Below are 17,145 nucleotides of genomic sequence, written 5' to 3'. Positions count from 1 at the left end.
GTGCAAACTGAGGAAAACAAAAGAGGAAAGGGGACTGCTGTATGTCTCCGAGAGACCAAACAAAGGAGAGAGCGGGAGACACACAGAAGATGCCGGTGTGTGTTGACGAGTGATGTGAGTCTGTGCATCAACAAATTCAATATGAATTTCAATATGTGGTCAAAGAAACCGGCGCAGGGACGGTAACCCTGAGCAGCAGGTTGATGATCAAGGAGGGTTGCATTAATTTCTTATTTGATCTCATACAACGTGATTGGTCGCGATTCAACAAGGTTTGTGCGACACACCCCCACTGCCTTAAACATGTGTAACACTGATGCGCGTTCAGGATGAAGCAGCTGCATCAAACCTCGTCTTTGACCAGATTACGATTTCCTCCAAACGCAATGAATCTCAGTCCAGATGCAGTAAAAAAAAAAAGAAAGTGTAACACAAAAACATCTTGGGGGGGAAAATGTCAAAAGACGACTAATGTGATTTGTAAACAATGCCGCACATCTATCTCGCAGTCTCATACGTTTAAATCAACAGCCGTATCATGCAGCCGACACAGTCACCACCAGTGATACATCTTTGCTAAAAATGACTATGTGTCTCTGTCTGAGGAAAAAAAACCCATCTTTGTCAAATAGCATCAGCTGATTTATGCATACACGCTGTACAAAGCCTTACAATCAGAATCAACTCTATTCACATAAGGTCAGGCGCTCTAACCATACTTCAGAAGTAATACATTAAATCACATTTATGACTTGTGATTAGCATTCATCCAGATTCCAGAAAGTGGAATAAAATTGAAAAGAGAAGAAATCTAATAAAAGTGACTTGAGTTTTGCCTGCAAAAGAAGTTGTTTCTTTTCATAGCCCCCCTGACCTCCAGGACTGTCTGCAGCACTCAGGACATTTATTTTATAACTCAGACAGCTTTGTGAGCAATAAACTGGAGGAGACAACGCCACTCATAAAACAATCTTTGGCTGTGTGACTGAGCATTACCGACAAGAGCGAGAGGGCATGTGTGCTTTAACTACACTTTAGCCCACATCAGGGAACTTTCTTCTACACAAGGTTTACATGATAATATATATATTTCAAAAATGTATATATGATATAAAAGCAAAATGTTGTGTGAGGAAGTGATAGGAAAGACAATGCTGTATTCCAGGAACATGATCCAAAAGTCTAAATTCTCTCCTGGAAAGGCACAGAGCATCTTCGCAATCAATTGTACATACATTGAGGGGAAGAAACGGGCACATTAACAAGGTGAAAGAGAAGCCCTGTTTAATGGATGATCTTTGGAAGCTAATGTGGTCTGACATGCTGCAGCAACATGCTGCCGTTTCAGTGGCTTGAAACATTAACTTCACACACAAATGAACATAAACACACACCATCCACGGCAGCAGAATACTGACGACAGGGACCTCAACGCAACGCTCAGTCCTGATGCGCTTTTGAATATAGTAATTGGGGTTAGGCTTGCAATGAATAAAAAATTCTATAAAATGACATATGAATATAAAAACCTTGAGAGAGAAGAGCTCTTCTTTCCAGCTGACTTTTTTATTCCCTTGAGCTGCGATGCTCAGCAACTTGTCAAATGAAATATTATTTAACTGTGAAATAATACAGCTGCATTGCATACTGGCAAATAAACACTGAATTTATAGCACTACGATTTCCTTCCACCCTGCTGGCAAATTGCAGGTCTCCATTCAAGCCTTTGCCCTCAAATAGTCAGTGCTGTGTACTTCCCTCGTTGACGACTAGATTGGGTTCCACCAGGGGCCTTTTTTTTTTTTTCACACGTTCAAATTTCACAGGCATTTCAGGAATTTTGCAAGAGAATACCACCCGGAGACCCCATTAAGTTCTGACCCCGGTATACGCACATATATAATGAGTCGGGGCAAAACTCGATTCGCAGACCAGAAATGTATGTTACTTTTTAACTTCTAAAACTGTCACCTCTCGTGATTTACAACAGTTGTAATTGTTGTTTGCTATCACACAGCTTTAACAGACAAATACTTTCTTATATCGATGTCTGTCTGTATGTCTGTCTGTCTGTCTGTCTGTCTAATACAAATATGTTTAAACTGCACAGCTGGAGGAGATCAGAGGGGCCGCCTCAGTCTCCAAACTTGCTCTAACCTTCGTGTCAGTAGCTCAAGCAGCAGCACTTGCGTATTAGCCCCTGTATGTCTATCAGACCCGGTTAAGATGTACTCATCTCTGCTGGAGCCCGAGGCAGAGAAAGAGATCCAAGCCCTGTCTTGATGTGCTGAGCTACACCCGGCTCCTATGATAATGTCCTTCAAGGGAAGGAAAAAGGGCGGAGGCAGTCTTGAATCAGTCAGCCTGCTGTGCACCTTCCCACACCTCTCATCCCCTTATCCCCCCCCGCCGCCGCCCACCTCGCTGTACCCATCCTTGCCCTCCCTCCTTCCCTCACATTGCAGCAGCGGACAAAAAAAAAAATGAATTGAGTGAATTTGCATCCACAGCCACGGCAACTGCCAGAGTAATAGTGCTCTCAGAGACGAGGTGGGGGCATCGGAAAGGGGAGGGTAAGGTAAAAGCAGATTGCCGTAATAAACACAGGGGCCGCGCTGACAGGAAATAAATACATTCAATAGAAAAGAGAGGGAAATTGAACAAGCACATTCCGCTGGAAGGAGTGTTGTGTAAAACGCTCCAATCATTCCATGCTAACCAAAGTGGTGCCCATGCAGTGTGTACATGTATGTGTGAGTGTGCCTGTATTCCAGGTGCTCAGCATTTCCCCAGATACAGGTGAGCACAGGAGGATACAAATGCTCTCCTCTCACTGTTCCTACTCTGAAGACCTTGACAAGAGGACTCATGGGGAATAAAGTTTATTAAAAAACAAATAGAATTACAGCCTCACCGCTGTCTGTCTCCACCAAGTGGTTACGTTGCACTTGTGGATATGAAATGTCATCACATCATGAGCAATTTAATCCTTTTTGACCACCAGTTAATCTGAGAGTCCAAGTGGACGTTTGTGCCAAATTTGAAGAAATCTCCTCAAAGCATTCCTGAGATAATTCATTTCTGAGAATGGGACAGACGCACAACCCCCGAAAAACATGTCTGTGGCCACAGCTGTCGCCAGCGCTGAGGCATAAAAAGCAATCTGGTTGTAAATGTTCACATGATAATTCTGGAAATTGGAAAGGATGTACCAGCACAGGTCTGGATAATTTAACAGTTTACTGAGGAGCTCTTAATTAAGATTTACTAGGGGTCATACAAAGGCACAGAAAGAAGAACATGGGACTCAAATGTGGGGGGAAGACCCCATTAAAAAGATGAATATCCAAGGTTATAGAACAGGTAGTAGAAGCAAGGATCCTGCTTATTTACATCAGATGAACAAATGGTTTAAGCTGTGGCTGCTGCTGCTACCGAATGTAATATACTGCAGGAAATGAGGCAAAATAACCAGAATGAATTTGATTGCGGTGCTGAACATGACTAGACTATTCTCTACCTGAGCTGGAAACCTAATCAGTGCTTTGTGTTTGGGGAATTCACTCTTAATGCTGCAGCAAATGTAATCTACCCTGTTGAAAAAGAATGAGTTGTGACACTCGCTTTCTATTTCGGTAAATCTGCCAGTGGCTGTAGTGGGCAGCTGGTGCATTTGCCTGGGGAGGAATTTATATTACTACAGTGGAAGGAATGGGGGGGAAAAAAACACATTTTAAAGTTATGTTGATGGGATTAGGGGAGCGGAATCTGAAGATGGCATTAAACCCAGTGAGAGAATTTGTGCAGCTTCAGGGACAACTAAAGCATCTGAGGTACGTCCTCAGTCACTAAAATAATACCTCAAATCCTTTCACACTTCTTTGACATTTGTTTTATAGCCAGTCAATATTGCAAACTTCATAAGAACACATTATGAATGTGCTAGACTGTCAGAGCAAAATCTATTCTCGAGCATCGACTTCTTGAAAGGACCTGTGGATTTGATGATGAGAACAATTTGCCTTGAGACACGCTGCCGTTGGCCTTTGGCCTTTTCCCACTTCTGGCCAGCGTGTCCTGCTGTGACACACTCCCCGCTCCGTAGCCTTTTTCCAGCCCCTCCAACTGACTCCGTCACTCAAAATATTTCTCTCTTTATCTGTTGTTTCCCTCTCCTCTCTCTCTCTCTCTCTCTCTCTCTCTCTGGGGGTTTCTTTACCCAAGCTGTGAAGTGCCTCCATCATAAAACTTAATTAGCGATGCTATTCTCTCCAGGAATTGGTTTGCAGGTCACCAATCCCCAGCAAAGATGAACACATGTACACGCAGCATGCACATACACGGATACATAGACACTGCTTCCATGGCATCCACTCGTCTGTACTCTCACACAGCAGACAACAGCTTGCCTGCCCCCAAACTGCAATTACTCGTTTTATATCTTCCTCCAATTAACAGGCGTTCTGCTGTCAGCGAGCTCCGTGCAGAAAATGAGGGCCAGTCGTCGAAGGCCAGGGGGCTGGAGAGAGGCTGGACTGCTCTGTCAGTATGGTGTGTGCTGTGGTGCAGTCGGCTGCCAGGCTGCGGCGTGTTTGTTTTGGAAAAGACTTGGGCCTCCGCTGAACATGCAAAGATGGCAGTGGGCTTGTTGTGAGTGCACGGCCAAGAAGCAGGCAGTGGGGGGGCTGGCACCAAACCCATTGCATGCCCACACACAGGTCGTCAGCTGGATCAGTCAGTGGTCTTACAGCTTCCACGGGCCAGTATCACAATAAAGTGACAACAGCTCTCATATACTCCTGATCCACTCCACACACAGAAAACACTTTAATCCATTCTAGCACCAAGGGTTTGAAAGCTCTGTGTGTGTGTGTGTTTGGAGGAACAGGTTGAGTTATATTAGTCATTTGTATATATCCAGATTCATTTACTGTTTTATAGTGTACCCCTGGTGTTCACGCCATCTGGAGGATACATACTCAGAAACATGTTCACATTTGCACACACAATCCAACCATAGCTCTCTGTATTAGGCTCCTTTATCTAGTTCATTACACTGGCTTGTGAGAGGACGCAGCAGAAGGATATAGAGGATTACTGTCAATTCTCTTAAAATAATATGATTAGTCATTCCAAGAAGAAATCTGGGTAAAGGTCAATGTTAATGCTTTCAGGATTAGGTGTTGGCGACAGCTAGTAGAGGTCCAACATAAAGGATCCCCACCTGTTATTTCATGTCTTCACCTCTTGTCTTTGTCTCCTATTTTTCTCTCACACGCTCCCTTCTCGTTTGCTTTCTCCCTGTCATCCTCTTGTCCTCTTCCCTCATCACCCTTTTCCTCCCCTCTCTCTCTCTCCCTCGCTCTCTCTCTCTGCCTCCACCTGCCCCACTCTGTGGGTTGTTGTTGGTGAGAAGTGCCAGTGGTGCCTCGGCCAGAGCGCGGGGCACTGCCATGCCAACTTCTTACACCATCATCAGTGGCCTACCTGGCTGTCAGCACAGGAGCAGCTGGGAAAAATGACTTTGACTGCCAACACTGTACAAATAAAGATTATTACATAATGCAGCCACATCGTACTCTGGAGATAAGGTAGGCTAACCAAGCTGTCATCTGAAATAGTTTTCAAGCTTAAAGTGATTACTGGTTGTTTGGTTTATATATTGTGTTATTGGATTACTAAATGTATAATTTTCAGATTATATAGTGTGTGGGCAGCATGGTGGTGAAGGTAATCCTGTGTGGAGTTTGCATGTACTCCCTATGTCTGTTCAATGTTCAATGTGAAAGTTTGTAATAATTAGTGTGTGGATTTTTTTTTGCCAAAACGAGCTTGGATAACCAAAACCTTTACAGTTCAACTTTGAAGAAACTCCCTGAATGGAATGGATGTACAGACAGACAGACGATCTAAAATCTGCAGCAGTTAACATGGTCGGTAAAAAGTAAATTGGTTGAACATGTGTGGTTTGGGTCCTTTTTGCTCCTGCTTTGTTTTAACATGGTCCTTGCTGAAGAGTCTTGAACTAGTGGGCACAAGACCAGTGAAGACTGTTACTGCGGACCACAGATGTGGAGGTTTGATTTCAAAATAAGGATGGATGACTTTCTCCAAATCCTCAGCGCAATAATGAATATGCTAATTGGAGCTGCATCAAAGACGCAAAGGCAAAGCACATCCAGTAACTAGTGCTCATTACTCATTAGGTTATAAAGTAATGCAGAAAACACCCCATGATGCTGCCTAACTAGACGGACAGATGAACGGATAGATAGATAAAACGGAGTGTGTGATGTGTGTGTGTGCGTGTGTGAAAATGCCTGCTAGAGAAATTCAATTTGTGATTGATATTGGCTGTAGAGTGTGAACCCCCGAGGAGCCGATGGTCACACGTGTGAGCCGATCTATAACGCAGCCACAGGGTGCGAGATGAGAGGATGGTGGGTACCGACTGAGGAAACAAAGAGGAGGTGGGCTTGAGAATTAGAGATTGGTGGTTGCGTACGGCGGACCTCGGCGCTCTGTTTCCGGTGTTGGAAATCTTTTCAAGTTCCATTCTAAATGAAAGATGTGCAATTAAGGGCGAGACAAAGTGTGGGTGTTTGAAACTACTTTGAAACTACTCCTCTATTTAAACCGCACAAAAGACCTAAGTATCAACTTGTCATGTGCTGATGTGCAAACATTCTGCTTTAACTCTGCGTATAGGTGTGTGTGTGTGTGTGTGTGTGTGTGTGTGTGTGTGTGTGTGTGTGTGTGTGTGTGTGTGTGTGTGTGTGTGTGTGTGGGCTGTGAGCCACGTTCCTTATCTCTGCCAAGGCCCTCGCACCTCCAATGTCTGCATGACTGAAGCGGCCCCAACCAAACAGTGTGTGGGAGGCGTTAGTCGACAAAACAAACAACACCCCCAATCCGGTCCCCCGTCTCACACCTTGCTTCCCCTCCATTAACATAACTGGCAGGGCTGCTTTATAATACTTCTGGTTGAAATCATCACATTAGGCCTGATAGCATTATCCTCCTGCTTCACTGGCCCAGTTCCAGTATGAAGATGGGATACGGGGAAGCTCAGACAAGGTTAATAAAAGCAGATGGGCCGCTGTCAGTCTCTTTTACAGGTTGCAGGGAGAATTTTTTACTCCCTATCAGGATGCAACTCTGCTCCTACATCATAGATCGTCCCAACTGAACTGATCAGATGTTCTAAACAAGGGGAACGAGATCCAGTTATTCCTCTCCGCACCGTCTGTCTGTGTCTTGTCTATGTCACGATACAATAACAACTACTTAAAATGCTGTAGATAAGAAAGCACACGGTATCTTCTGCAGCAGGGTGGTGACAGTTGTATTATTGATAAGTTAATAACTTATCTGTCATCACTGCATACATAAAGCTGCAAAGCCAGAAAAACACACAACACTCAGGGCAACAGGGAAATGCACACCATAACTGTCAGGGTGAAAGACAGGTATTTTCCAGGGGAAATACTGTGCACAGTTTGGTACAGCACCTTGAAAAAGCATGAACTTGAGGGATTACAGTTATCACTTTACATCAAGCACTGGGCCTTAAGATGAAATATGAAATATTGAGTTCTGGCATTTATGGAAAGCAGAGTGTTAGGAGCAAGCTGTGCAAGACTAGCAGACAGTATCAGTGACTGAGTGTAAAAACAATGGCTTTCAGAACAGTCTGTGCTACTCAGTCATTGTGGGACACTCATAATAAGTAAAGATGCCAGCAGATAGGTGTAATCCTTTCATTGCAGGGACTGAAAGACAGTGAGAAAGAAGCAGAGACAATGAGGGGAAGTGGAAAAAGAGGAATAACCACTGTATTCAGATTAGTGCGACAAAACCAAAAGGGGCATATGTGTCTATGTGAGTTTGTAGAGGAGCATCCACCGGCCACAAAACCCCAGATGCACAGAGCGCTGGCCTATTGTGTCTCCCATCAGTCTTGCATTCAACTCGAGTGAACAAACCAGATTAGATGTGCGCTCTGCAAAGCACAGCCACATCATCGGGAAATGTTTGAGAAAATTACACTGCGAATGGTTCTCTCTACAGAGATTTTACTGTTGTTTGGATTTTATAGTGCACATCTGAACTAATATCAAAATGAAATATAATCACTAAAGGATGATTTGTTCAAAACTCTCAACGATATTCTTTTTACTAGGCAAAACTGACCTATTTTCATGATGCACGGGTGTAACTGTTACACATAGATATACAGTGCCTTGCATAAGTATTCACCCCCTTTGGACTTTTCTACATTTTGTCATGGTATAACCACAGATTAAAATTTATTTCATCGTGAGTTTATGTAATGGACCAACACAAAATAGTGCATCACAAGAAAAGAGAGCACATTTCTCCAGTATTAGCTTCACACTGGCTTCCGGTTAAATCTAGAATAGAATTTAAAATTCTCCTCCTCACCTTCAAGGCCCTTAACAATATGGCACCATTATATCTTAAAGAGCTGTTAGTACCTTACCAACTCCACTAGAGCACTGCGCTCCCAGAATTCAGGCCACTTGTCGTCCCTAAAGTCTCTAAAAGTGAGAGGAGCCAGAGCTTTCAGCTATCAAGCCCTCTCCTGTGGAATCATCTGTACTTTCAGTTCGGGAGGCAGACACCATCTGTACGTTTAAGAGTAGGCTTAAACCTTCCTTTGATAACGCTTATAGCTAGAGCTGGTACAGGCTTGTCCTAGACCTGCTCTTAGTTAGGCTGCTATAGGTTTAGAAGGTCGGGGATTACATGACACACGGAGCTTTCCAGCTTCCTTCTCTTCAATCTTTATCACATCAAAGTAATTCTATCCCATCAATACATGTTACTGACTTGACTTCTTCCCTGGAGTCCCTTTGCCTTATTGTCCGCAGACCCAGGGCCGCGGCTGTGGCCACATCATGATTAGGATCTGTGGATCACGATCAGAGGTCGTGAATGGTGATCCAGTAAGGGCGGACTCTGCATCGTGCTGGTTGATCGTGATAACAAAGGCAGATCTTTATTTGTTGGCATCAGAGACAGACCGCCACCGAGGTGGCAGCCAGATGGTGATCCACGGCGGCAGGACAATAACTGTGGACTATAGTGGCATCCGGATCTTGATGGTGATCATGATCTTGCCACAAGTGACCAGGATCTTACTGCAGCAGGACTGCTCGATACATAGTATTTCTCCTCAGACACTTGACCAATAATGACATTAATCCACCAATTCACTGACCTTCAGTTATACTTCAAAAATGTTTACCCTAATCAATGCTAAAACCTTTATCTTGATGTTCTCTCATACTTGACATCCATTGCACTTGGGTCTGTCCTGGGAGAGGGATCCCTCACATGTGGCTCTCTCTGAGGTTTCTACGTTCTTTTTTTTTCCTGTTAAAGGGTTTTTAAGTAGTTTTTCCTTTACTCTTGTTGAGGGTTAAGGCAGAGGATGTCAATCATGTTAAGTCCTATGAGACAAATTGTGATTTGTGAATATGGGCTACAAATAAAATTTGATTGATTGATTGATTGATTGATTTTGGAAGTGGGGGAAATATTACATGGATTTCACAATTATTTACAAATAAAAATCTGAAAAGTGTTGAGTGCATATGTATTCACCCCTTTACGTGAAACCCCTAACAAAGATCTGGTGCGACCAATTGCATTCACAAGTCACATTTGCAAGTCATATAATTAGTAAATGGGTCCACCTGTCTGCAATTTAATCTCAGTATAAATACACCTGTTCTGTGACAGACTCAGAGTTTGTTGAGATCATTACTGAACAAACAGCATCATGAAGACCAAGGAGCTCACCAAACAGGTCAGGGATAAAGTTGTGGAGAAATATGAAGCAGGGTTAGGTTATAAAAATATCCAGAGCTTTGAACATCTCTCTGAGCACCATAAAATCCATCATAAGAAAATGGAAAGAATATGGCACAACCGCAAACCTACCAAGAGGAGGCTGTCCACCCAAACTGAAGAGTCGGACAAGGAGAAAATTAATCAGAGAAGCAACCAGGAGGCCCATGGTTACTCTGGAGGAGTTGCAGAGATCCACAGCTGAGGTGGGAGAATCTGTCCACAGGACAACTATTAGTCGTCTACTCCACAAATCTGGCCTTTATGGAAGAGTGGCAAGAAGAAAGCCATTGTTGAAAGGGATCCATAAAAAAATCCCGTTTGGAGTTTGCCAGAAGCCATGTGGGAGACACAGCAAACATGTGGAAGAAGGTGCTCTGGTCAGATGAGACCAAAATTGAACTTTTTGGCCTCAATGCAAAACGCTATGTGTGGCGAAAACCCAACACTGCCCATCACCCTGAGCACACCATCCCAACAGTGAAATATGGTGGTGGTAGCATCATGCTGTGGGGATGCTTCTCTTCAGCAGGTACAGGGAAACTGGTCAGAATAGAGGGAAAGATGGATGGAGCCAAATACAGGGAAATCCTTGAAGAAAATCTGATGCAGTCTGCAAAAGACTTGAGACTGGGGCGGAGGTTCATCTTCCAGCAGGACAACGACCCTAAACATACAGCCAGAGCTACAAAGGAATGGTTTGGATAAAAGAATGTTAATGTCTTAAAATGGCCCAGTCAAAGCCCAGACCTCAATCCAATAGAGAATCTATGGCAAGACTTGAAGATTGCGGTTCACAGACGGTCTCCATCCAATCTGACTGAGCTTCATCTTTTTTGCCAAGAAGAATGGACAAACCTTTCCATCTCTAGATGTGCAAAGCTGGTAGAGACATACCCCAAAAGACTTGCAGCTGTAATTGCAGCGAAAGGGGGTTCTACCAAGTATTGACACAGGGGGGTGAATACTTATGCACCCAACAGATGTCAACTTTTTTGTTCTCATTATTGTTTGTGTCACAATAAAATTTATTTTGCACCTCCAAAGTACTATGCATGTTTTGTTGATCAAACGGGAAAAAGTTTATTTAAGTCTATTTGAATTCCAGTTAGTAACAGTACATAATGGGAAAAAGTCCAAGGGGGGTGAATACTTATGCAAGGCACTGTATAAAGATGGATGACGCGTCTCCACTTCCTCCATCTATTAAGAGATTTTTATAAGTAATTAAAACCAAACTAGTAATGTAATACTATGTAATGAACACAAATCAGTGTGACGTAAGTACTTCCTAAAATGAAAAACGTATTCAACATGTATTTGGATTTTTTAGCTTGATCCATGTCCCATACAGTAACATGGAGGATGTGGGTTTTATGACCTATACTGAAGCCAGCCACCGGGGGCGATCAAGACATTTCAAATTCGCTTTTGGGGAGCAAACATGTTGTCCATCTTTATATACAGTCTATCTTACATACACAGAGAGAATATCTGTGTTAACACAATAAATTGCTACTTCTTTAAATAGGGCAGGCAGAAAAATACAAGGAATATTTGTATTTATACAACTCATCCTTAACTTTTTACATTTCCCCCCAACTCTTGATTAACCAATATAATCGTATTCATGCTCAATTACTGGATATTGGGCCGCCTGTGATATCAGTGTAGAAAATGGTAACTGTAGCTGTTGCGTGACTCCCATGAGAGATTTTATCTCTTGGAATATTTTACAATCCAGCGTTATACAGCTATTACCATAAAAGTAAATGCAACAACATCTTTGACTACACCTGAATCAGAAGCGTCTGCCACTTTCGTGCTGATGTTTACATTTGAAGCCTTTTCGCCTTCCAGCAATCACTTTCCTACAGCGTATACTTTTTTAAAACCTGGGAGATCAACTACAGATTTTTACTGCTGGTGGCGTTTCAGCTCCACCGGAGCATTTGGAGATGCTGTTGATAGACGGGAGAGTGTTGGGTAATCACTTTGCTCAAAGAGCCAGTCATTTGAGGCAATGTTCTCAATGTGTCTACCTGCCTCGCTGGATTCCTTTTAATTCCTTTTGCATCAGGGGGTTCTCAGAAATACATACAGAACTTCAATGAAAGTCATTTCTGTATTTAGACATTATTACTGATGATGGTTTCATTATGAGATTTAAACATCACACAGAATGGAACAAAACAGACAGGCTTTCTAAAAAAATGAATGACAATTTGTGCATCCTTAACATGAAATACTACTGAAAACCTCTGCAGTAATGTCATCCCCCCACTAAAGAACACGACCATCCATTCATTAACACATGGTACTCTGAGCTGCTCAAAAGCTGTTGTTACTTACATTTCATTATTAACTACTTTCACTCTTTCTAATCCATGAAAATTGTAAAAATAATTTGAAGCTGTGTCCCCTGAGGTGAAACTAAGGCAAAGAAATGTCAGGGGACACCAGTTTCAAAGATTGTGCAGGGTAGTTCAGGGTGTGTGTGTGTGTGTGTGTGTGTGTGTGTGTGTGTGTGTGTGTGTGTGTGTGTGTGTGTGTGTGTGTGTGTGTGTGTGTGTGTGTGTGTGTGTGTGTGTGTGTCCCTGCTGATATATTCATTTTGTGCAACAAATCAATGAAATATTGGCATAGTAAAAATATTACTACTGCGATTCTTTGTTCCATAAAGAATCACAATCTCGCGTGTGGAGCTCATATTTATCTAAAGTTACAGACCTATCCGTAAAAAACAGCGATAAAAGCAGCGGAACCGAAGCCGACAGCCGTTGACTTTTGTTTCCATCTAAATGGATTTTCTGTAAAGATGCTTCTTTTCACCTTCAAAGAGGAATCAACAAGATTTAAGACGGACAACCCCCCCCTCGCCCAGCCCCACCGCTTTTCTGAAGATAGTGTTTCCAGGTGGTAGAAAACACTCTGGAAGTAAAAGAGTAAAACAGTTGAATATTGTATTGCAACAAAAACTACAGCAGCGCTTTGATAAATCCAAAGTAAAGCATTGGGTTGTGTTAATAAGTAGGCAGGTCTTGTAACTCACTGATCTAGGAGAATTAATGAAAACCAAATGTCAGTTTGGAACCCTCCCCGGAGCGTTCTCCATCGAGTGAACACCCATCTGTGGTTGACTCTTGTTTTACCTTGTTTTCTCTCCCTCTCCCTCTTTGCCTTCGCTTGGTTTTAGTTTTTTTGATTGCGTAAAGGCGGATGAACTTTCTTTGTGCTCTAAATCAAGCCGAAATGTTCCAGGGAGATTTCGTACCCCGTGGCAGACAGACTTGCCAAGTGAAAGTAAGGCTTACGAGGAATGAATGTAAACGATGACGGTGTCATGAATCTTCATCTGTTTTGTTGCGCAACCAACATTAACTTCATAATGATGAAGTAAAGCCTCTTCACACCTACAGCACATTCATACAGGTGTTTTCTGTTTATAGCTGTGTCCCCATTCAGGGGTTACATCCTTTGAAGGACTCAGTCTATGAGGGCGTGTCCTCTATACACCAAGTGGACTGAGACTGATTCCAAAAGAGAAAGTCTAGCCTATGGAGGATTTCCTATTTTCGTCACCACCTCTCACCATTGTTAGCTGTTTTGAGCGACTGCATTTACTTTAGCTTAGCTACCTGCATAGCTAGTTCGTTAATGCACATATTGAATCCTGGGATGAGTTGGACTGGGAGGGATTCGCCCTCGATATGGGACGTCATCACAACAACAACACTGTCATCAAATGCAGTCTCGGAATGAGGAGTCTCCTGAATGGGACACAGTTCTAGACAGAAAACTGCCGTATGGGTGGACTCGGTGAGTGACAGCTTAGATTTCCTGTCATCACGATGTGGGTGTGGACAAATCGTTTGACTGAGGGCTCCACTCTCCTGTTAATTTTGTAACATCCGTTTGGGCGGGATGACTTGTTTGACCTGTCAGCATTCCTATTGCTGCGTTTTTGTGACATCATAAATGCCACCCACCATGGTTCCGCCCATTTTCAACCCGACAAAATCTAAGCAGCCGGAGTGATTAAAAATCACTACATCATTTGCTACTTTTAATTTTGTCCTCTGGCACCTTGACATTTCTGCTCGTGGGATTATGTGGAATGTCAGCACCAAAAGACGTCAGTTGAACAAATATTCCCAAGGCCCCGTCCTGTAGGTTCCAGTTTACGTTGCATCACTGCCACAAATACGACTGTACTGTTGTGGGAGAGCTACGTGTTCAGCAATAACAGTTTTATCATGGCCAGTGTCTATCTAAAGAGAAAATCGAAGAATCTGTGTGGGCCACTTCAAAAAATACCAGACTATTTATATGTAAATTCTTTTGAAGCAATCAAATGAACTTTATGTGGCAGCTAGGCTTTGCTGATGTTGCCTGAATCTATGGTGGTGCGATGAGTTTGGAGATAGATAAGACCAACATCGGGGGTTTGTGCGACTGGGAGTTACTTTACCTGCCTTAGGCCATCCTTGCTGTTCTGCATGATCCTCAGGGAGTAGTTGGACCGCTGGCCTTTGCTGTTGAATTCAATATGGCCCGTTAGACCGTCCAACTCTACCTGTCCAACACAGAGACAGCAACGTGTTGAAAGACGTTGCCACAGAATCCCGCCTGCTTCCCTCTCATCCCACAGCACCTATTACTGATATGACTGGAGGCTACATTAGCATGACTGGATCAGTACCTGCCTTGTGTCTAATGTAGAACAATATTATGAACACACAGCTATTTCTTCAATTTACTGTAAAATAGGAGAGCCATTAGTCACATCTTCTTCCTGAGAGAAAGACAGTCTGATATCGAACGTACGTCACACACAAGTATTTTGATTGCCCAATTATTCACAGCTATTTCATCGTCATAGGAAAAGACCACTTTATTCACTGACAGCTCATCTTTATCTCTCCTCCTCCTCAGTCTCTCAGTATATGATCAGTAATAAAGAGTCAAGATAAAGTGACCTAGTCGATGGGGAGTATATCTTTATAGAAGATGAGTGCACAGCCTACACATTATTATCTGTTGTCATTGACAGTATCTAGGCGCAGGAACAACCAATTAACATGTGGAAAGTGAAGCAGTAATGTTTGGCTATCTGACATCGTCTAATTAATGCTATTTCCTTGTTGTTGAAAAAGAGAGTCAGAAGACGTAGATATCACAAAAAAAGTGTGAAAAATCTATAACTTCAAATGTAGTTTGACATTTTGGGAGATCCTTGTGAAGAAACAGAGGGAAATCAGCGAATTTGGATCCATCCAACGGCACGAAACTACACCTACCAACACCTCACTAAGATCCTAAGACTCACTAATGAAAATGTTTTAAATAGTAAAGGGACTGTATTTATATCGTGATTTTCTAGTCTTAACAACGACTCAAAGTGCATTACAATAGAAGCCACATTCACCCCTTGACACACATTCATACAGTTTCCAGGATTATTGCTAAACTAAGATAGATAGATAGATAGATAGATAGATAGATAGATAGATAGATAGACAGACAGACAGACAGACAGACAGACAGACAGACAGACAGACATTGTCTTTTTGACAGGGCTCAACTATACACACATATTTCCCATTTTAGAATTGGCCTCCCTGGACAAATAAAGTTGTTTTTTATTTGATTTTAAAACACAGTATATATATATATAAAAACAAGGCTCAACAAAACACACAATTTACAGCTAAGTGGCTGCAGGTTCATATTTTCTGTACAGCCATTGACAATAGTATCCGTGTTCTCGTCTAACACAAGACGGCAAATAACCACATTTCCCAAAATGTCAAACTATTCCTCTAAGGATTGTAGAGGCCAGCACTGTCGTTTGTTTCCATCACATCCAGCAGTGGCAATCTTACCATCCTCAGGTAATTCATGAGGCTGGTACCATGCTCCCAAATCTTGGAGGTCCTGCAGTCGAGCGGAGTGGCGCCAACGTTCTGGCTACGGTTCAACTCCTGGACTGCTGCCACCACCGCGTATACCGCATCAAAGAGCAGCGCTGAGGAGAGCTGCAGAGGAAGAGGTAGAGGGGGGAGAAGGTGAATACATTATGAATTTGTGCATGCACACACACACTCACTCACACCAAAAGCTGCAAAAACACAAAGTACCCAAAAGGCAAGTGTAACGTGTCAGTGGTTAGCGGTCAGTGAGGGGTTAACCCATCCCTGGAGTGGTATTGAGATTATTCCATTAGATCATTAGAAAGACTCTGATCTGCTGACAGCGTTGAAAACCATCTCTCTCTCTCTCTCTCTCTCTCTCTCTGTCTGTCTCTCTGAGAGACTCTGTCCTTCCTACTCTTATCCCCACTGAAGCTGGCACACCCTGACTATTCCAATTACCGCCTGCCTCTCTCAGCAAGGGCCAGAAAACAGTGGGAGAGGCAGCTTTTCCTCTCATCTCCCCTGTACAAACAGCCTCATCATCACTACCACTGCATCCTGCTATGTACATTTGATTAAAATGCATGATGCCCCATATTAGAAAGTAGGAAAGAGTCGAAGAGTCACTGCTGTAGGTCTGTGTAATGGAACTAGAGATGAAATTGCTCTGTTGTTTGGTGTACATTGATACAGGCCTGAGAGGAGTTGTGATGCATGGTAAACTCTGGAGATTAAAGAGAATTACAATAGGGCATTAAACTGCAGAACTGTGATGTATTACAACCTTCAGTTTGTTAATATAATTAGTGGAAATGGACATTAAGTGTGATAAGGTAAAAAAAACTGCCCACAACAACATTACAAACACAGTCAATGGAGATTAGTTTCAAATATGGGGATTAACACATGGTGCTTAAAAACAAAGTCAAATTGTTAAGTCACAAAACTGAATAACAATTTATCTTTTCTGATTATATTCTAATTAAATCATTAACATGGGCAATGTCAATCTACTGCCCATCCCTCCGATAGTCTTTCCTAATCTGAAGCATATTGAGTAGTTACTATCATCAGGTATGTACACTGCATATAAAGATCTACAGGCATCTAGTTGAGAAGTTTCACGTTGCAGCTGAATACCCCTCACCTCTACAATTTAGATGAAACACACTTTTACATCCAACTTCTGCCAATAGATCCCTTTCACCTAAATCTTACCTCGCCTTTAATTGTCTTACATTTCCATTGTAGATATATATATATATATATATATATATATATAACTTAATTAAAACATTTACCATTGACTTATTCTCAAACTCATTTACACATAATTACATTTTGCTCCTCAAAT

General features: G+C 42.5%; 1 protein-coding gene across 1 annotated transcript in view; it reads right to left on the bottom strand.

Annotated features, from left to right (window-relative positions):
• Positions 1-17,145, bottom strand: part of grik4 (glutamate receptor, ionotropic, kainate 4) — a 155,131-nt gene that overhangs the window by 39,106 nt on the left and 98,880 nt on the right. Inside the window, exons 8-9 of the mRNA XM_047339706.1 lie at positions 15,762-15,914; positions 14,348-14,452 (exon numbers count right to left, since the gene is read on the bottom strand). Coding sequence (XP_047195662.1) covers positions 14,348-14,452; positions 15,762-15,914 — 258 coding nt within the window. The remainder of the gene's footprint in view (positions 1-14,347; positions 14,453-15,761; positions 15,915-17,145) is intronic.

This window comes from Hippoglossus stenolepis, chromosome 4, assembly GCF_022539355.2.
Source record: "Hippoglossus stenolepis isolate QCI-W04-F060 chromosome 4, HSTE1.2, whole genome shotgun sequence".
Lineage (NCBI taxonomy): Eukaryota > Metazoa > Chordata > Actinopteri > Pleuronectiformes > Pleuronectidae > Hippoglossus > Hippoglossus stenolepis.
Note: the sequence above shows the minus strand (reverse complement) of the source record. Positions and strands in the feature narration are given on the sequence as shown.